The sequence below is a fragment of the Argiope bruennichi genome, chromosome X1, assembly GCF_947563725.1.
Source record: "Argiope bruennichi chromosome X1, qqArgBrue1.1, whole genome shotgun sequence".
Taxonomy (NCBI): domain Eukaryota; kingdom Metazoa; phylum Arthropoda; class Arachnida; order Araneae; family Araneidae; genus Argiope; species Argiope bruennichi.
The window spans coordinates 95,385,578-95,408,539 of NC_079162.1; the positions used below are offsets into that span (position 1 = coordinate 95,385,578).

Below are 22,962 nucleotides of genomic sequence, written 5' to 3' on the forward strand. Positions count from 1 at the left end.
TAGTATTTTATAATGGAAAAAAAAAATATGCATCTCTTACAAATCGTAATATTTGACAGCTAGATGAATATTCTTTAATCGAAATGCTAGTGCCCCCCAGCCATAGTTACAGTAACCAGTGCTAACCTTTAGCCGACTGTATCAATTGCTTCCAATACCAGAGTGCCAATACTCTTTCTTCACACAAAGCAATAACATAACAAAGATGGGGATAAAGGTCATGCGACCTGGGGGAAAAATAAAAACTAATAAAATGTAATTGATGCTCATATTAAAAAAGCACTTAAGTTGCCTTCCAAGACCAGCATACAAAAACTAAGAAGTTCCAATAAAATGTAAAAGGGCTTCATATATATAAGTCTTTTTTACAGTTACTAAAACAAGCTTTTTGAAAAAGTATAAACTGTATTATGCTACAGAAACACAATTCTGTCGATTAAATCTCCATTGTTAAAAAGGGAACAATAATTTGGTACTTTTCAAAGATTGAAATCTATTGAGAATATTCGATTTTTACACACATAAATTTTTGGAAAAAATAAAAATAAAAAAAAAAAAAAAAAAATCTCTGATCCCCATTTCAAATATCTAAATCTAGATCTTTTAAGAGAACAAAATAGGCTTATCATGCTTTGATTAAACATCGTTTATTGTTCACAGCATTCTTTGAACTTGGCAAGACTATTTTTGAGCAGTAATCTACCAAAAGAGTCTTTCAATAAATATATTACTCATTTAATATCAACATGGATTTTAATATATTGAAGAGCCAGAAAGAGGATGGTTTTGCCTACGAACGCCTGCTGGTACAGGTGTGAACAAGCAAATAAAGGAGCTATGCAAACAACCAGCGTAACATAATGTGGTCAACAGCATCTATATAAGGCAATATGCAAGTTGCTAGATCGGTTCTTGCAACTATAATGGAAGATTCTCAAGATTTAAGTGATTTTGAGAGGTATTTAAACATATTACAGATGCGACAAAGCATCTTAGAGATAGTGCCGAAATTTGAATTTTTTCGAATATGACATTTCACGAGTGTACCATGAATACCGAATATCTGCTAAAACATCAAATCACCGATATCGGTGCACCCGGAAAAATGACCTTGAAAGAACGGGACATCGACGGCTGTCGAGAATCCTTAAAAGAGATAGTGCTACACTCATACAAATTACCGCGGATTTCAATGCTGGGGCACCAACAAGTGTTAGCAACAATATAATAACCTATATCAATAATGTTCAGTTATTTAATGGAACATTATTGATATAAGTTTTTGGAGCAGACAGTCCACTCGTATACCATTCTGACTGCACGACACAAAGCTTTCTGTCTTGTCTGGGACCGCCAAAACCGCTAGTGGACTGTTGATAAATCGAAACACGTTGCCTTGTCTGACTAACCTCGTTTCCAATTGTAACGGGCGGATGGAGATGTTATTTCATAGGTATCTAGACAACCTCATGAAAGTAAGGACTTAACATGTCAACGGGTAACATGTCTGTTCAATATGGCAGAGCCTCTGGAATGGTATGGGGCGTGAGCAGTTAACGTGATATGGAACCCCTGATATGTCAAGAGATGACTCTGACAAGTAACAGGTACCTAAGCATCCTGCCCCTTAACCAACACCTATTCATGTCTATGCATTCCGACAATTCCAGCAGGATAATGCGACACCCCACGAAACGAGAATTGTTATCGAGTGGTTCCAGGAACACTCTTTTGACGTTATACACTTTCATTAGTCACTTAAATTCACAGACATGAATATTATTGAATTATATCTGTGATGCCTTTCAATGTGCTGTTCAGAAGATATCTCCATCACATCGCACTTCTCTAGATTTGTGAAATGCCATGCAGAATTCTGATGTGAATTACTTCCAGTATACCTTCAAACATTAGTCGAGTCCATGGCATGTTATTTTGCGGCATTCATGCGCGCTCGATATTAATTACGGGTATCTACACGATGTTAGGTATATGCATCAGTTTTTCTGTTTCTTCAGCGTAGAACTATTTATTCAGTGTCATCAATTAAGCGTTACTTTCGTCTTTCAATCAATGTGGCCCACAACAGTAATTTCGTTTTTTAGCGACACAAAATTAAATAGCCGATAACACAAACATAGCAGAGTCTTGAAATTTGCACAATTTAAAGGAAACTGGCTCTAATTATATCTCATAGAATATCATAACATTCGGCTAGACCTTTTTCTTTTGATCCATAATAATTATTTTAATTTCTCTCTATTACGGTCAATGGAGGAAATCTATGTAAAAGTTACCAATAGTTAAAAGATTTTTAAAAAAAATCTAGAGAATTTGACCAAATAAAGAAGACAGCTAAAATAAGAGATTTATTGCAATTTAAAAAATAACCTGAAGGATATGCTTTCTTTTATCTATTATTTCAAATACTTAGCTTATATTTCTTGGAGGATAAAATTGGCCTCGCGAATTTTACTTTCTGATCTCAACATTAAATATTATGGGTAAATTTTTTTCCATCTCAGGAAATATGCATAACAATATTACATTATAAATATACAAAAAATATTGGTGGTAAATATTCCTAATCTTCTATGACTTGCAGTTTTAGCTGTAGAGTACTATAGTAAACTCATTGTCCCCAAAAGTTTACGTCACTTTTTGCACTGTTCGATTTTCCAACAGTGTATTTTTGTCAATTAGACCAGAATTTAATGCATTTGTCATCAACTATTAATTCAAATAAATGATGCATAGCATTTAAAATCTGGTTAATTATTCGCTTAAATTTTTTTAAATGTGTTAAGGAATACGCATGTGCCCACTTAATCACAATAAGTTTTGATCAATTCACTGAAAATTATTTCCAATTGGGCCCTGAACTTCTTACGGCTTATCTCGGCTGCATCTTTGCCTCTCAAGTAACTAAATACTATTAAAAAACAATACACCAAAAGGAATATATAATTCAGCTTGAAAGAAGGATTATAAAATAATAAGTGTAAATTATCATATATCAAACTTTAGTAATCAGGTTACACCATTAGTCTTCTATGGTCAGTAATTAAATTGCTTAAAGCACTAGTACAAAACGAAAAGTATCTTTCTCGGAAATATTAATTTACAACTGCGATGAATTCTGACATTTAAATTCCAGACATAAACAATTTTAACTTAATTAAAGTATTTTATCGCTTTGAATTATGTGAAATTTAGAAATACTCGCTAAAAAAATGACACATAAGAATTTATTTAAAATCTTTATTAGAGTCAAATTCATTATAGCTATGAAATGCATAGGAGTCAAATTTGCATAGAAGTCACATTTGCATAGAAGTTAAGTTTGCATAGTTTGAGAAGGCAAGTCAGGTAAATATATTTTAATAATCAAAAACTTAACTGCTGAAAAATAAATAAGGAATATTTTTTACAGATTACAATAATTCAAATCAATCTGAATAAAACATGAGAAAAAATCAGAACTTCAATTTATGATATGAAATCCGAACATCGGTTACTATACAGTGATAATTCATTTCACAAAAAAATAAAAATTATTCTTCACCCTATATATATAGATAGATAGATATTTTATATATATATATATATGGTTGAAACAGAGTAAAAAAATTTCGAGGTAAGTTTCTCGGACTAATAAGAAAAATAATATCTTGACTCTTAAATTATAAGCTATTAAAATATATTTATTGCATAGTTTGAGAAGGCAAGTTGGTAAATATATTTTAATGATAAAAACTTAACTAAGTCTGATTCTTAATTGCTGATAAATAAATAAATAATTTTTTTACAGCTTAAAATCATTCAAAGCAACACTTTTCAAAAGTGATGCGCAAGTTGGCCACCTGAGTTAAAAAAAACGAACTCTAAGAAAAGAATTAGAATTTTAATTCGTGACATGAAATCTGATTATTTGTAACTAAGCAGTGATAATATATTTCACAGAAAAAAAATAACAAATTAGTCTTCACCCTATAAATATAAATGGTTGAAAAAGAGTAAAAAAATTTCGACAATAAGTTTTCGGTAACAATAGAAAAAAACACACAATATTTTCACTTTCAAATTATAAGCTTTAAAGAGTGCTATAACAGTTGCAACAAATTTTGTCATAAAAGTTACGGTATATTGAGCATCTTAAATGACCAAATAAGCAGTCAAACATAAAGGAACAGAAAATTAAATTTGAGTATGATTCACTAGAAAGTCACTGCACTGTTTATGGCTTTGAACAAAAATCCAGCATCGTGTAATGAGAAACATTAACACGATTTAAAACAAAGATTACATTTTTTAAAAATCCAATAATGTTTTTTTTTAAATGTATTAGCTGGAATTTGGTCAAGATGAAAATCTCAAACAAAAAAGTAATTTTTGTTTCATATACAGCTAATTTCAAAGCACTTGAAATCTGGATTATTAAAAGAAACAACGAAATAAAGTAAGAAGGCACGAGTATTTACGATAATACTATTTATGATACAAACTCAATTAAAATTACAAGAAAAAACATAACATTGTAGACTAGATCATTTTATAAATAAATCATATTGTAAAAAATAAAATGAACAATAGAAATTTTCAACAATTCAGCAATTATACTGCAGCAGAACAAAAATTATGAGCTTCCTTTCAAAAAAAAAAAAAAAAAAAAATTTTTCTTTTAATATTTAACACTGCTAGAACATGAATATTACATAAGTATTTTTTTAAAGTAACTATACAATAAATGGCTTTTACATTTTAAGCAGAATTTTCAGAAGTTTTCGTTTCAACTTTTCCTACAGTTTCACTAGAATCTTGGGAATTTTCTGGGAACAGAACTTGAGAAGGATTCGAAAATAAACTGAAAGACCATGTACTTGATTCAGAAGAGCCGGTAAAATTTTCTTTCATTTCACTTAATTGAGACATCCAAAGTGCACTTGGTGTATGGAAAGGGTCGAATTCCCCCACTGCAGATTCCTAAAAGTAAAAAAAAATAAAATTTTGTATTTATATATAATTTATTTTTAAAAATAAATTTAATTAAAACGGTTCTTAAAAACACATTTTTATTAACCCTTTGACTTTTGATGGCAGCCAAAACTTGAATACAGTTGTATACGGAGATTCGTTTACAAAAAGTTCGATGAAATGAACTCATCCGCCTTCTGCACGTTTCTCGCACAACGGGCCAGATAAAGCAACAATAAAGTAACTAATCAACTGACGCACTCTTCGGTTAAGCTTCAACAAGAGCCAGTCTCCTTCAGGCTATGATATGAGCGCATTGAATGAAAAACACAAAATGCATATTTTTAAGAATTCATTATTGCATTGTTGGCTGCGCTCTACACAAGGGGGAAAAAATCCTTTATGGTGCAAGGTTACCTCCATCGTCTTATTGTTATAACAAATCGAATGGTTCCTACTTTAATAGTAGCAAAATCAATCTGAAACATTTTCCATGTAACAGCACCGCTCCTTACGATACAAATTATTCTTAAATTGATTGTCACCTGAAGTAACGTGTTTCCCTCTTGATGATTTATTAATAAGCGTTGAATAAAATCATAAACCTTTTTAGCTAAACGTATTAACATTTTGGGAATTGATTTGGCAATAGATTTTATATTACCATTACAAATTCTTCTCATACAGACAGAGTTATCTGTATGAGAAGCAAGTTGCGACTTTTTTAAACACGGCAAAAATAGTAACAAGAAAAGTAAGGTACGGATTTTTCAGAAATGCACAAGCTTTCATGAACACATATATTTCTTCGCGTGGAGAGACATAAATTGGAAAACTCAGAGTTATAAGTGAGTTATGTGTTTAACATATGTGGAATATGCCGGATGCATTTAACTTATCAATACCTGATAGATAATTATTTAAACCACATTACAGGATCTTTGAATTTAGTACAAAATTTTTAAGATTAACTCAATCTGGACTAAAGCTTTTTTTTAATACACAAATATTTAGAATTTTTTCATTTATTTAATAAAAGAAAAAATAAAACAATAAAAAAACAGCAGCTAGAATATTATAATAAAAAAATAGCAACTAGAATATTATTCAGACAGTAGGAAATATACTGTATTAGATTCGGTGGGTATTACTATATTTTACTAGGTATATATTTTAAAATATGTAAAGCAAAATATTTTATTCAAAGCATTTTTTATTTTATCTTTCACAATTTTTTTAACCTAGTAATAAAAATGAACAAGATTATTGATTTCCTTAGTTGTTTGGTCTAAAAAAAAAAAAAAAAAAAAAAAAAAAACCATGTTTGTAACATGTTTTTTTTAAGACCAAATGTAAACATGTTTTAATTATTGGTTTCTCAAAAGTTATGTCCAAAAATTTTAATCATATTCCAAATCAAATTATATTACTATTATATGCATTATTAATATGACTTCTGATCCTTCTCATGTCTTGTATTTTACATGTCATTTTCCAAAATCACGAGCAGCATCAAATTTCGGAGAAAAATTTAAAAGATCAATGCTTAACTTTACACGTTTATTAATGAACCAAAAAGAAAAAGAATTCTGTTTTAATTATTTCTCACACATTAGTCTTTATTTAAAATTCATAATTAGGTTAATCGAAAATTAAGATATGAAAATAAAAAAGGCGGGCATTACCACTGAAAATACAAAACCATATGGAATTTCAACTCTCATACGTTACTAATTTAATTTAAAATAGCAATATAGTTTTTTCTTTTTAATTTGAAATTCTGAAATCCTTATATTATATATATATATATATGTAACATTATTTTATGTGAAGCAGAATGCAGTTTAAAGACAGTGAAGAGACTTTTTAAAATTTTAAATTCTTTTTAATATCCATCGGGAAAGCATAATTATTTACAAGCAGAGACGCGGACAAGATGTCCGCCGCAGCGCAGACAAAAGCCGAAGTGGGGAAGAAGGGGCGAAATAAATTATTCCTCGCCTTGTATAACCTTAGATTTTGATAGGGAAAATATTTCTTTATTGTGCTAATATATTAATAAGATTCTGATAGGGATTTCTGACGCATGTCAATCACATGTAAGGGAAACACAGGGATCTTTTAAGAACGAATGTGCTTACTGGACATTTTTTACCCCTTCACGCCGAGCGTGTGAAAGTATCGGCGTTTAGCCGAGTCAGCAATTTTATAAAGCTTATCTTGAATTAATTAAGTAGAGAAAGTGGAATTGGATCACGAAATAAGAGAATATTTTTAGAATGAAGTTACTAGGGGACAAATTAAGATAAAATCTTGAAAATTAATTAAATTGAAATTAGAGTTTAAAATATCATTACATATTATATATATATATATTCATGCGCAAAACATTTTTATTTTCTTGAAAAAATACTAATCCAACTTACAATAACCATTGTATATCCATTAAAGTTACAAATGATACCTGTCTAGATAATAAATTTGCTATAAAATCAAATTTAGTAAATGTATTTTTTTAATAAATTTATGTACGATATTCTTACATTTTAATATTTCTCTCCGCTAAACTAATGTAGAATTTAACAAATAAAAAATATACCTTTTTAAAATCATTTCAAAATCTTATTTTGAAAGCTAAGAACATATTCATTGTGTAATCTTTTGCGCGATCATTTTAACCCTTTCAGCGTCCTCTCCTGTCAGTGAAAATTTCTGTTTTTAGTAGCATTAAAACAAAGAAAAAAAAAGAAAAAAAAGCAAATAAAAATTTACAAAGCGTTATAAACGTTTAAATGATTCAAAATGTAGACGAACGCTTGTAGCGCGTTACGGACGACGAAGGTTAAGTAATTTCGCAAGAAAAAGCAATTCACTACTATCAATTATGAATAGTAGATATCTCTTCCTCTGGGACATCATTAATGATAAATAATTTTACTTCCAGCACCCCTCGTTTAGAAAAGAAAGTAGTAGAATTTTAATTTATAACATACTAGTATGAATATTATAGAATCTTGAGATCATTGCCATTTTTTTTTCTCCATTTCCTAAAAAGCGGATCCTTGTATATAGAATAAAAATATAATTATATCAATCGCTTAATTGATAATTAAAATATTTAAATTTACAACTAGTGGTATATATATATATATCTAGAGTCTTTTCCCCACATTTGCCCCTAGATGGCATTTTGAGACGGAGTATTTATATAGTTCCCATGATGCCTTTCAGTTAGTAAGTAAGACATCATTGTGATAGTTTGCTAGGCAACTTGAAACAATGTGATATTTTTATTCTTCCATGTTAAGTATGCGTGTGTAATTTGATGTTTTGTGTGTCGTGATGTGGAATCTAGAAGAAATCTCAATAAAATATGATTCCCAAAAGTCGGTGTTTTTATCTGTACAACACCGTGAGTCTCTCTTCACTACAAACTGCATATTGTTATCAACAATACACAAGTGTAGAAATTTTTGAAATTTGAGCGCAGATGTTTCTTATCTATTCTGCACACATATTTGGGAGAGTATGACAGATTAAATAGGAATGCGCAAAAACAGTGTTGGTTAAGGTGAATTAAAAAGCAAAAGGAGTTACAGAATTTTGCTTCCCAAAGTTTGTGAGATGAATGAAAGTATTAAAGGCTACTCTCAACTTGTGGATAGAACCTTTTTGTCTTATCTATATATTAAGTATAAATAACTCTATATAACACTGAATTTTATGCAACTCTAGACAAGAGACAAGTGTTTTCGTAGGAAACTAAGTTTATAAAACACAGCTTAATAATGTAAAAAGTCCAAGAATTTCGTTGAAATCGCGCTACACCTAAATAATTGGTTATGATGAAAAATAATCGTTAGTTTTTGAGTTAATGAGAAATTATTTCAATGTTGTTTTCATTTTTAACTATTTATTTTTATTTACTTGTATTTATTTTGACCATTATAAAATGTAATAAAATGTCAAATCAAAAATAAAATTTACAAATTTTATCAAATTAATTCAGATTTCTAGACTTTTAAGTTAACATGTTATTTTAAGGCCTAAATCTTATTAATAAAAACTTTTTCATATGGACGGATGATTGAGGGGATATAAAGATAGGGGAGCTCAAAAAGACTAATCAAGTAGCACAAGAGAAATAATAATAATAAAGGTTGGAAATAGTAGCCTTAGCACATCAAGAAAAAAGTAAATCTAACTTTACAAACAAGAAACAACTGAATAAAAATTATCATTACTGTATAAGTTAAAGTTCATTTTATGTACCTTATTTTCAGAAGCGGTTTTCTCAGAATCGATAAGCAAGTTTTCATTCATTGATGCTTCATCAACACAATTCCCATTATCACATGTGTTAGAGGTCCACGTTGAAGCCTCTGATTCCCAAACAGATGTTAAAGGATTGCTCCATATACTGTTCGGCGATACATTCGACTGTAAAAAACAGCATCCACATTTTATTAACATGAAATGATATAGTTACATCTTGGAGAATTTATAACTTATTAGATTCAATACTTCATATAATTTTCAATATATATCAACACTTACGATTTGAAAATAAAAAATTTATTTTATACATATTACTTACTTATAAATAAATAGATACAAAATTTCTAATATTAATTTGGGCAATTTCAAACATAAAAAAAGAAACATAGAAATGATAGCTTTCTTTTGTATTTGCGGGACATTTGGTTCACTAATGTGTAAGTCAATTGATACATTTTTCCATCCACTACATAATAATTATAAAAGTATTAATACAAAGATTAACATGAGGTACATAAAGTTATACCAAATCAAACAATTCATCAATTTAAACAACTAAGAAATAGGAAGTGAAGATAAGTCATTTCAGAATGATTGAGCATATTTTACTCTTTTACAAGAATAAATTCTGCCTGATTTACAGGAAAGAGATGTGTTGTAAGGAAACTTATGTAAGTTCAGTAAGAGCATTTTTTTGGTGAAGATTGAGTGATAAGTCAAAGATGTGTACTACTCCTCTCTAAGCTAAAATTAAAGCCTTTGAGTCTTTATCATATCGTGGGCCAACAAAGTTAGCTTACCTGTAATTATAATGAGGTTTAGATAAGTTCTTGAAGGTTGTAATGTGCATTTTTTAAAAAATAAATCCTTTAGATATCATGTTGTTTGCAGCAGTATAATGTCTCCTAAACAAATACAAACAACAAATGGTGGCAGTAGTTAAAAGAAAAAGGTAATTTATAGGAAGCATAGTGAGAAATGATTGCAAAAATTAAGTACTTTTTAAGCATCTTAACTGAAGAAAAGCACAGATATATAAAATCACGTATATTCGAAGCACAAGATTTTTTTCTGTTTTATAATAAATTATAGTTTAGATACAAAAATTGAAAAAAAAAATATCTACTTTTTAACAAATTCAAATTATTTTTTAAATTTTAATCTTCGACAAAAACAACTTTTCAGATTTTAATTAAAATATTCTAATATGATATGGGAATAATAAAAATGGTTATAACTTTGTTTAGAGATTGAATGTAATCTCATCTCGTATTTAGATTGGTAAAATTACCTTTAGACAATAATTAATACACGGCAATTCTGAAAATTTCATTTAAGCGCAAATTGAATAGAATCAATACATGCTGCTAAAATTGAAGACTAATTAATAATCGGTAAATTGGACAAAAATGGGTTGTTTACAAAATTATTTTCACTAGACACTGGTGGGGGAAACTTCCACCATTCCCTAACACAAACGTCTATGTTAATTACACAAAAGAACCATAATTAATCAGTTATCAATTACATATTAGTTCAAAAAACTTAATTCATCAATACTAGGTAATGCTGACAGATTTTTAATGCAATAATTTTAAATTTAAGTTCAAATTTTTTTTAAATCAGAAAAAATATAATTTAATTATATGTCTGAATAATTTTTATTTCCTTATGTGTACAATTAAAAAATTACACAAAAAATGAAATTGTCTATTTTTTCCCTAATTTTTTAAATACCCAACTCAAATTTTAACAATAAAATGACAACAATCTGACAGTATTATCTTGTATTGGTATATTAAATGAACTAACACATACAACCTTTATAAAAAATTTATTGAATAAATATTTATATGAATAGAAATAATAAGCATAAAAACAAGAAAAGGGGGCAGAAAATCACTAGTATTACAGCTAATTTTATAGTTTTTTTTTTTTTTTAAATTTCTTATTGACAATTTCAGATTCTACATCTCGTAAACGTTTGTTTTTCTCTATTATTTTTCTTTGAATGTTGCTGATTTCACCAAGAGTGAAAAACCCTTTGCTTCATCAGGTTTTGGCGACAGTTTTTTAATTTCTCCTTCCATGTCAGAAATTTCTTTTTCTAAATACATATTTTTTAATTCCAAAAAAGCGAAGTACATAATACAGTGCATTCTATTAAATAAGTAAAACAAAAATATTTCACAAGAAAAAATTATTCTTCAAAAGTGCAGATGTATTTTCAAAAAATGTCATGTTAATTTATTTTTAATGGAATTGTTATATTTACTGTAAATCCACAGCATATGCAAACCCAAATTGTTAATTTTTTTTGTTCTTTTCTTTTTGAACAAAATTCACCGCATTTCCTCGGAAAGCCCTAGCACGCATTTCAGTTTTCTTGTTACTTTTGAAAATTTAGCACATATTTTTCACGGCATGCTGTACAGTGTATAGTATACGTGGGTTGCTGAATACATTCAAGGGATAGTCTGAAACATTACTTTTCTATGGAAGATAATTTACAACTGTTTTAAGTTATATTTTTCGCTTTGTGTCCACTAACGTACTTCTGCATCTGGTTTCTTTATCAGAACTGAATAATTACAAACACATGTACTGATAATGAATTTGTTTCCAGAAACCATTTGGCTTTATATGTGCCACATAATGTAACTGGAGATCATGTTACCAACTTACTGTTTAAATAAATATAAGACATGCATAGTTTTATTATTACTGTTTTCCAGCATTCTCTTTCTTCGTTGCAACTTCTTTTAGTATAAAAAAGAAATCCAATTAATCCCTGATCCCATGATCCATAAGAAAATTTGTTTCTTTTTAATGAACTTTTTGATGCACTCTGCACATATCCTAACTCGCATTTCCAAAAATTGGAGGTTAAAATCTCTCGCACCCCGCATTATTTCAAATTTTACTTACAAATATTGAAAAACAAATTAAACAAAAAACAAACAAAAAAATTAGAAAATAATAGGTAAATGTATTCATTCAAGATAAAAAGTTTTGACCTTCAGCATTTCTTTGTTCTCCCCTCCCCACGAATGAAATATTTTGCTGAATGCTGCAATTTTAATATATTATTTTTATTAAATCATCGATTCCATCTCAATAATATTTAATTCATTTACCAGAAAACAAAACTCCTATTTCCCATTTCCACAAAAAGAGATAACATTTTCCATTGAAATACTTAGTAAAGCATTAAAAACCTTCTTGCCTTTACTTTACTTTTCATTCATTACTACTTTTCATTTCATCATTATTAAGAATTATAATATTATACTTATTGACATTTTCACAAGAAAAGCAAATTTACCATTTCAGTTTCCTCAGGTTTTTCAGTCCAAGAACCTCCAGATGGGCTATAATTAGAATCCCAGAAACTTTCTCGAACTGGAGTTAAATCAAAACCAGGCCAATCATCTGCAAAGTTAAGAAATTAATAATTAAATAATAGTATTTAACTGCAATATAACATACACAGAGGACTATAAAATGTAATACTGTAAGAGCATAAAAGATTTGCTCCAGTATCAGTAAAACAGAACATAATTATTAAAAAAAAATATGGTTTATTCAGCCTATGTAAATAATAAACAAAAGATGACCGAATAAATTATCTTCTGCTGTAGCATAGACTAAACTATTAATCTTAGGTATAACTAATCAAGAAACGAAGTTACTGAGATTTCTTTGTGAACTGGGTGGATAAAAATTAGAGACTGCGGCTGTCAACCATACTTCAGTAATTTCACATAGCGCAGTTTAGCCAAGGTTGGCTCTTGCGTCAATGAAACCCAAACCAAACCAATTAGTAATTTTAAAATTCAAAGTTCATAATATTTCGTAGCATGCAAAGGGGAAAAATGTTTCAGAAAGATATCTGTAATGAGAAGATGCATTGAACCATATTTTTTTTTTTTTTTTAATGATATGGTAAAAAACATTAGAAAATGCAAAGTGTTCATTCAATAACCAATCTTTGAGTTCAATTTCAAATCTTCTCCGATCTATTTCGATTAGATTCATGAGGCTTTATCTGTCAAAGTAAAAATACAAATATATGCTTTGATACCTAATTTTGCCAGAGAACTAAGTATTACAACAATTCAAAGAAATATAAAAATATTCAAGATGGATTAAAAAGTTTTTAAAAAAATTAGTTACTTCACAAAATGGGAATCGATTTACTAGTTAGTTATGAGCTCTTTATTAAAAAATCAAAATCTCTAAATGATCCAATTTAAAATAAATTACAATTTAATAGATTGATTAATTCCAATAAAATAGCAAAAAAAAAAAAAAAAAAAAAAAAAGACAGATAAAAGTATTGCCATTTCAACCTCTCCTTATATTTTGGTTATGAAAAATAAAACAGAGGACAAAGCAGCAGCATTTTAGAGAATTGGTACTAAAGGTAGCTATCTACATCCACCTTTCTGAAGCACACTAAAGTGATTCACAATTTAATCTTCAAACTAATGATTCCAGAAATCAACAATAGAGAAAAAGTAAAATACTATGTTTTCACTATAAGGAAGGAGAAGGGGGGGGAATCCCCAGAAGGATAAAATTTGAATCTAAGTTTATGCTTTTTAAGGGTTTCAAAATGATACACAAGGCCTATTGCAAAACTGGATTCAGAAAAAAAAAAAAAAAAAAAAAAAAAAATTTAACACACAGAAAGATAATAAAAATATTATATATATTTATTATCTTATATATATTGTTCACCAACATTTCAAATATTTTACATTTTAAAATACAGATATCAGAAAAATGGATTTTAATACAGAGCTATTTTTTATTAGTATTTCAATGCATACTTTCATCCCCTGACTTGACAGAAAAATTTTATAAGATTCTTTTATTCTAAAAGGATATTAATGAACACAATAAATGAAAGGGAGGGGCAAACAAATTTTCCCATTTCGAATGATTATTTTATTATTATAATTAAAATCCTATTTTAAACAAAGATACACATACACAAGCAATTAATTTTTGTTCTAAAATTGAATGAGAGTCGGAAGCAAAAGAGGAAACCACAACTTATGTGAAAAGTTATTTAAAAGAACGGCAATAAATTAATGAGTATCGTTATGAGACAAATTTCCTTTTTTAAAATTAAAAACTCCAATTTCAAATGCACGGTGGATAAATCTGCCACCAAAAAGTAATATAAAAGCAGCACATGAATGAATCAGAAATACAGGACTAAAGTATTGAGTTATTCATAAAAATAATTTATCCATATAATATTTATTGAATACTTAAATTCAATTTGACTCAAAGAACTGATGAACCGAGACAGTTATGAACAAAGTATATAGATATAATGAAGAGGTTACATCTCGTATGATGCCTGTAGTATTCCTAATGATAAATTTTGGATTTCATGCCTCAAAAATCAAGGATGATACCGAGAATTCAATTAGAAAAAAAAAATCCAATGGATTGCCAATGTAGCAAGAATAGACAAACTATGTACTTGAATGATTTAAAGAGCAGGTTGCAGACGGTATGTTACAATGTTTGAAGAATAAAGAGAAGGATATGAAAAGTATGCATTGTAATATATTTAAATAATACATTTTGTTTATACATCTTATTTAAATCAACTAATGAAAACAAACAAACAAATGAAGTAATATTCAAGAAACTTCGATGGTAAGCGTTTTCAAAATTAATGACATTGGCCATCAGGCTCATACAAAATCGGGACATTATAATTGCATACGTTTTTATCAACAAAAATGGTTATATGACTTCATTTGATGCTAAGAAGACCACATGGAGTCAGGAGACTAGCAGACGGTTTGTATTACTGAAAATTATCAGATGAAATTGAACAGCATATTCACAAGTAATTCGAAATATGTTTCATTTGCATTTAAGTACATGAGCACCACATATTCGATTCCATGGATAGAAACTCCTTTGTTAAATGATTAGCTTTTAATTCAAGTATAAAAGTAATAAATAATATTTATACTTGGATTCCTTCCCTCTTGCATGCATCATGTCAAAGACACAACATAAATATGCATACAATCATTTTCTGATTGTCTCTGTTAGTGTCTCAGTACCAAGGACAGAAACGTCGAGGTATCACCCGATGACATGGAATCATACAGCAATACTAGTTTGGAAATGCTTGCCAGACACGGTAGACGGCGTTCAAAGTGCCATAATTCTCAAGTTTTTGCAAGGACTCTTACTTCAGCATTGTTACAACTGCTTTCGTTTCAGAAGTGTTTCGATATATCAGGATCTTTAAATCTACCCGATTTCTAATTTAATTTGGTGAATTACTCAAATGATGAAAGAATACTTCAGCAAATAGAGTCACTTGCATTTTAAAACATTTATTTGATTTAGACGCAACATAATTTCATCAATTCACACACAAAACACGGCTATATACAAGGCTTATATACAATCAGTTACGAAACATATTTTACATTGATGGAACAAGAGCACGCAGGCTCGTGAACAGTCCGTTCACTTCAGTTCGTTTTTTAAACGTGGACGATCTTCTTCTCAAGCATTCCAAAACAAGATTCAATGACGTCAAAACCGATAATGTAGAGGGAAGTTGATGCAAAATACATAGTTCGTGTCAAAGTTGTAAATGATACCTTTATAATCGGTTAAAAATGCATCTTACACTTTGATTAGGTCGGACATAAAAAAAAATAATCCTGCAATTACTGGTTCCCTACAAACATGTTTTTACCCCCTCCCCCCCAAAAAAAAATGCGCGAGCAAGTGGATATCAAATTATTTTCATTTAATGAGAAAATAATAAAATCTTGATAACGTCATAGATCAAAATATTGATACGAATATGTGAGACGAAGAAACGTTTTTACATTAATAGTGATGAAATTCACATGAACTATCACTCAGGATCTAAATATTGGGCGTATTAACGTCACCTGTGCGTATTGGTTATGATCGCGTTCTGTTCAGGTAAATAACTGTGATATCACTGAGCATGATAAATGGATATTGATATGCAATGCCATCTACCATGCCTGGTAATTACTTCCCACCCAGAATTGCTAAGCGATTCCGTCTAGAAGTACCCTACCCTTCCAAGAAATTTGTAACCCTGATGCTGAGACATTCTACTTATTGATGTATACATATGGCAATCAAATCCATATGCTCGAAACATCTGTTTTAATTAGACGGATGATGCTTTAAAACTTTGTAGACAAATTTTTTAGCGCATTTTGAATAGTTTTCGAAATATGAAGTTTAATTCTACAATTTTGGCATTACAGAATATCACAAGATTGTCATTGACTCGGCTGTAGCTAATTTGACTTATCACTCATTAAATTCAGAACTACTTATCCTGTATATATAGATGAATTAGTGTAGTTTAAAATAAATGCAATGAATTCTTGATGACATTCTGAAGTTAAAAGTGGAATTAAAAAACGCCCATAATAAACCAGAAAAGAAAAATAAGATATTTCGCCGTAATTAAATTTTAAAACCACAAAAACTAATTTAAAAAGTAGCTACTTACTATAAACATTTAGCTGATTTTTACATGCCTCCAAACGTAAACGTTCAGCTTGCAGTGACTGTTCTAAACATGATACTTGCGAATTTCCGCACCAAGTAGATATATTATTTGAAGAAATGGAACCTGAAAACCAAATAATGAACTCATATTTATGCAAAGAAAAATGCTTCCCAAATATCGAAATAATTATCTATAGCTCTTTTTTAAAACTAAATACTTATTTTAGAAATGTATGATTCTCCTCGTCCGCTTAAGAACCTTTATTAGATTTAACATGTATCAGAGAGATTCCTTAATTATTACCATGTTTGAATTAGCAGTAATTTGTACACTATAAATTTTGAATTTTTTTTCTGGTCTTTTCAAATGAATCCTCTTTTACATCAGAAAAGTATGTATCCCCTTTTATAATATTAAATTGCATGTAAAATACTTAAAGTATTTTACAGACGATTAACTTTTTTTAGTAATACTAGAAATGAATAAAACCTATTCACACTAAAGATCTTTAATTGTTTTGATATTTTTGTTATTATGACTAAGTCGTATGAAATGGATTGTGCAGAAGAAAATACAATGCAAATTTTGTTAAGGTAATCCTGATAAAACACTTTTTGAATATATATTTTGTCAACACAAAATTTTCTGAAAGAATGTTTAATGCTTACAAACTATTTTATGGGGATTTCACATTTACGTAACGCATTTATGCATAGAACATCGTAAATTATTGTTACTTCATAGTTGTAAATTGAATTCTTCTAAATGCTTTTTTTTTTTTTGTCAATCTTTATATATAGATTTATAATTACTGATTTTCCACTACATAAAGTTTACTATATTTAAGAAAAAAAAATCGTTCAAGGGAATTAATATGAAAGTTTTTTATATTTCACACATATCACGAAATATTTTACTTTTTCGAGACTTTTTTACTTGTAGACGACAAACTAAACCAAAGTATAATGAACGTATAGTCAAATTAAACTCTTAATTGTGAAAGATGACAAAAAAAAAAAAAAAAAAAAAAAAAAAAAAAAAAAAAATAACTTCCACCTTTTCATTGACATTTTAAAAATATGCTTGCTCCTTCACCAAAAGAATTTATATTCACATAAAATGAAATAATTATGAAAAAGAGTGAAAGAAAGTGAAGATGAGCTCGGAAAATTTTACAGCCTTTTTTTATTTTTCCTTTTGATTTCTGTCATTCAACATAGAAATAAAAATAAAAGTTTAGTTCATGATAGTAACTGAGAAAACCATGAAGAACAGAGTAATAAGAAAAAGTGTATTCAAAAATCAGATTCAAAAGATCATAGCTGCTTTGAGAGTCTATGCATGAAAGAAAGGAGAAGGCTAATAATCAATATACAGCTGAAATATTTCAATACTTTTTTTTCTAAAGAAGAGAGGAAGAATCATCAGTGCACAAAACAAAAACAGATACTTTATACTCACAATTTCCAGCAAACTTGCAGTGAGAATTACAAAATGATCGATTTTCATTCTTATAAACACCAGCAGAATCACTAAATGAAGTACAGCAATTGGGACTAGACTGTAACATCCAGTGCCTTAATTTAGATCCTAACAGATTACTCTCTACATCAGAGGAACCGAATAATTCACCGTTCTCAAAATTCCAGCTATTTTGTCCAAATGAATGTTTACTTGACCTTTTTACAAAAGGATGGCAATTAGGAGTTCGTTTACTTTTGGAAGAACCTGAAAAAAGGAATGCAGGAAACATAGCAATAAGTGAACAGAACAAAAAACTATAGTTAAAGCTACAGTATAAACACAAAATAACAGAGCTAAATATTGAAATGAACGCATTTCAGAAAATTTATGGAAATTACAAGTAACTAAGCTGCATGCAATTTATATCTAAATGAAAAAGTATAACATATGTACAAAAGGAAATGAATAATAATTTAAATAATAATCAGAACAAAAAAAGTATTAGCCTCGCTTTTCATTAGTTAATCACATAAAATATTTAATATTATTTTAATTAAAATACATAATATACTGAATTCAGTGGCACGACAGCCCATGTGGGCCAAGACCTACAGTGCCCATATCTGCTTTCTTGCCTGAGGGCCCTGGGGTGCAAGGCATATGTCACGGGTAGATAGTCTAATGCGGTAAAATACATAATATCAGCTTAAAATAATAAGTAGTATAGCTAACAAATCTTTTTAAAAAATGAAAGACAAAGATGTATTATTCTGGTTAAACAAAATCTTTAGAGCTCAATAAAAAGAAAAATTTTTAATCAAAAACAAGCTTAAATATCATTTCAATTATATATCGTATAATCCCCCCCCCCCGGTGTAAACATGGGAACAATGTGGAGACTTAAGCAACCCTTTTTTCAATTTTTTTTTTCAACTAATATAATTTCACAAAAAAATTTGATCTAGATTCGCAGTGAGTCAATTAATGAGATGTTCTAGTTACTTGAAAAATGTAACTGCGTTTGTCATTTAAACATGCCACTAAATGCTCTACTGTTTCATACAACGTATATATGCTCATCATTAACACTTTACACTGTGCTAGAATGCCATGTTTACAAATTCTACTAACTTTCTGTATAAAAAAAAGATGCATTATTTTTCATTTCACGATTAAATGCTAATGTATATATTAAGTTTCAACTAAACAATTCCAAATTATTACACGAACGGAGCACGAAAATTAAAAAGAGATTTTAAAGCCAAATTCTTAATGCATTGTAATCTACAATATATATATATATATATATATATATATATATATATATATATATATATATATATATATATATATATATATAAATGAAAATCAAAGAAGGTTTAAATATTAATATTCTTCTCTCTTTCTCTCTCTCTCAAAAAAAACCTTGATTTAATATCTAAAGAAAAAGTCGAATTATAATTTTAAAAAATATACAGAGTTGCCCTTGATGTAAGAAACTACTGTTGTCCTACATAAAATGGAGCCAAGCCAAATCTGAACGAGTTGTTTTAAATTTAAATATGTGAATGAACTAATTCCACTATAGGATAATTCCTTTTCTGAACGAATTTATGCTAGTAAAATCAACTAGGATGCAATAATTACTCCACTAGAATACCTGAAATTTGGTGTTACCAAGTTTTATGATATGTTATGTTACAGGGTGCGACAAAAAATTCGGACAAACGATTTTTAATATAACTTTAATAAAAATAAATGAATTAACAAAATATAACAAATAATAAGTCGTCTCTTGCAGCGATGCAGAAGCGCAAACGCTTATTGAAATTTACAGTATCGGGCCGCAAGTCTTCTACTTTTAATCTATCCCATTCCAGCCGAAGCGATTGTTTTAGAGTCCAAACTTTAGTGTGGTTTAGTGCCAGCCCTAGACTATAAAATGAAACATACACTGTAATCTATGGGACCTGGAGAGCAGGGTGACCATTCTCCAGATGATGTCACGCCCGGAAAATGCGTCTTGCACCACTCGTGTCTTTTTGGCCTTGTGAGCTGGTGCAGAGTCATGTAGAAACGTTCAGTTTACATTACCGAAGTGCTTTTTGGCCCAAGGAAGTACAACAGTTTCTAGAATGCCCCGCTGGTGCACTTTTTGATTTATTTTAACGCCCTCATCCACAAAACTCAGAGGTGTTTTGTCTCTTTGACCGATTTTGGATGTTGGCGATGTTCAACAATTGCCAAGGTGCTTGGAGCATCTACAGACCAGATCCTATCGTTCTGAGAGTTATGGTGCTTGTTGGATGGTAAAGAGCTTCTCATTAGTGAAAAAGAATCTCTTACAACGCTGATTTGTGGCCCGTCTCAAAATTTTTCGACATCTTTGGAGTCGCACGAGTTTGTTTTCGTCAATGAGGATTTTCAACTTTTTGGAACTTGTAAGGTTTCAGCCCAAGCTCTATTTTTGCCATTGGAGATGGATTTCATACTTTGCCAGGTTTGACATGTGGAAATCCATAGAAAGCTTAGGAAATGTGCGAGGTTTTTAATAGTTTCATACATCATAGAGCAGTTTTTCGGTATTCTATAAAATGCCTAGGTACTCTATAGAATGCCGGTTTTCATACATTGGTGGCAACACATACACAAGATTTGTTCGGCTAAGAATAATAAATCTTTTGTGTGTGAGTTAGAAAATTCAAAAATTATCAAATACTTTTATGTACAAGTATTACATAGATGTACGGAAAGAAAAATTTTACATTTCATTTCAAAGGAAATTAGACATATTCTACAGTAAAAGAGATATTGTTTGTATTTTCACAAAAAATCAGTGATCTCAAAAACTTACAGGCTAAAGAAACTTCAACACACAGCTAACCACACTTTCCAACATTTTACACTATATTCTTAAAAACTATTGCTTCAAGTTATTTTCTACAAATTACCCATATTCTAAAAAAATTAATTTCTAAAAAAAAAAAAAAAAAAACATTTTGGGGGATTGTTTATGCAGAAATATTAGAATAAAAATATTAAATTGGTGTGTCAGTATATAAAAAGGTTAGCCATTCTTCAAAGGCTGCCCCTTACACCATATTATCTTATCCTATATAAGACTATTAATATAAATCAGATATGCCAATAGTATGAATTTCCTTCAACAATAATATCTGTAAGAATTAATATGGATTCTTACTTTCTAGAGATGTCTGATTAAATATTATGCCAAAAAATAATATAGTTTAATTGAATTACTGTCATCATTTAATTTACTATTTCCAAAAAAAGGGTTGTGCAAGAGAGTGTGCGAGCGTCATCTTCATATGAGCTAGAAGTCAGACTTCTACCCTCGGGTGCTCAGGGGCCTTTACCCTCAGAAGCTACTGCACAAACTCGGCTTAAATCGCGGACTTCGTTAGCGGGCTTGCCTATGTCAAGTGCCATAAAAACTTTATATATCATACAACAGGATATGTGTTACTACTGATTATGATAAGTCACCACGTTTTCAGCAGAATCTAAATTACAAATCCTGACTTTTTAGGGAATGTAAAATTTTCCGGAGCTTACCCGATTAATACGCGAGTGGGGATATTCCTAAAAAGCAGCATAAATTAATTCTTCTTGAAAACATTAAAAAAATTAATTTTTGGAACATTTCTTTATATACACATCACACATACAAGAGATATTTTTCAAATTTAAAGTCATAAATTAACTTACTGATAGATTTTATAGATTCTGAAGAAATTCTGTTGATTCCATATATAGAAACATCATTTTCCCCATTATTTATCAATGCTTCTTTTGTTACAGCAGCAGAATAAGAAGGGAATTTCGAAAAAGGGGATTCAAGGGACAATGGGGACTTTAGCTCAGAAGTTTTTATCCACAAGCAGCTATGAATTCCTTGCCGAAGAGTAAAATTTTGATTCTGATCAGCACTGTCAATTAGTTCATCTTCTGAAGCAGAATAAGAAAATAAATCAACACTTTAAACAAAGACATCAAATTATCTCATGTTAAAAAAAGCAATATTTAAAACGAAGACAAACACATAAATTTTAATGTAATAATATTAACAAATGTAATTAATGCATTTAATAATTTTAAAATGGGAAAGTAACACAGCAGATCTTTCCAATTCCTTTTATTAAAAAAAATGCATATAAAATTAAAATTCCAAATAATATTAAAAATTAGTAAGTCAAAACGAATCCAATACAAAATTGTTCATGCATAACAAGAAATGTTAAAGATGAAAAGTAAAGACTAATATATCAGATACAGTGGGTAATACGATCACTCTTATTTCCAACTAAAACTAAAGGCTGTAATAATGTTGTAAAAATGAAAAACACATAGTTATCAGTGTTATTTGTTCTCTCAAAGTTTTAAAAAGAATTTATACTTGATTTTCACTTTAAAATTTTATAGGACACCTTTTTTTGTAAATATTATGGCTAGTGAAGGTAATTTAACTATCTTTCTATGTCTCTCAATAAATCCATTATTGCTGAATTTTGAAGGAATAATAATGCACAGACATTACATTCAATAGTGGCCTTATATTTTAGATTTATGAAATATTGTGTAATTCATTCAAGAGTCATGAATATATTGAGGAAATTTATATCCTTAACAACATTAAAGTTCTATCAGACATAAGAGCACATTACATTTTTTCA

The 22,962-nt window shown here is 29.3% G+C and overlaps 1 protein-coding gene across 7 annotated transcripts in view; it reads right to left on the reverse strand.

Moving 5' to 3' along the window:
• Positions 1-3,591: 3,591 nt before the first annotated feature.
• The window catches only part of LOC129958263 (transmembrane protein 131-like), a 132,560-nt gene continuing 113,189 nt past the window's right edge, over positions 3,592-22,962 (reverse strand). For 4 of the 7 annotated variants that reach the window (XM_056070591.1, XM_056070588.1, XM_056070589.1 and 1 more), the window contains exons 31-36: positions 21,998-22,237; positions 18,266-18,532; positions 16,805-16,927; positions 12,578-12,684; positions 9,247-9,414; positions 3,592-4,983 (exon numbers count right to left, since the gene is read on the reverse strand). In XM_056070591.1, the coding sequence (XP_055926566.1) occupies positions 4,762-4,983; positions 9,247-9,414; positions 12,578-12,684; positions 16,805-16,927; positions 18,266-18,532; positions 21,998-22,237 (1,127 nt within the window). In that variant the 3' untranslated portion in view covers positions 3,592-4,761. The remainder of the gene's footprint in view (positions 4,984-9,246; positions 9,415-12,577; positions 12,685-16,804; positions 16,928-18,265; positions 18,533-21,997; positions 22,238-22,962) is intronic. The other 3 variants (XM_056070592.1, XM_056070590.1, XM_056070586.1) reach the window with 1 other exon arrangement.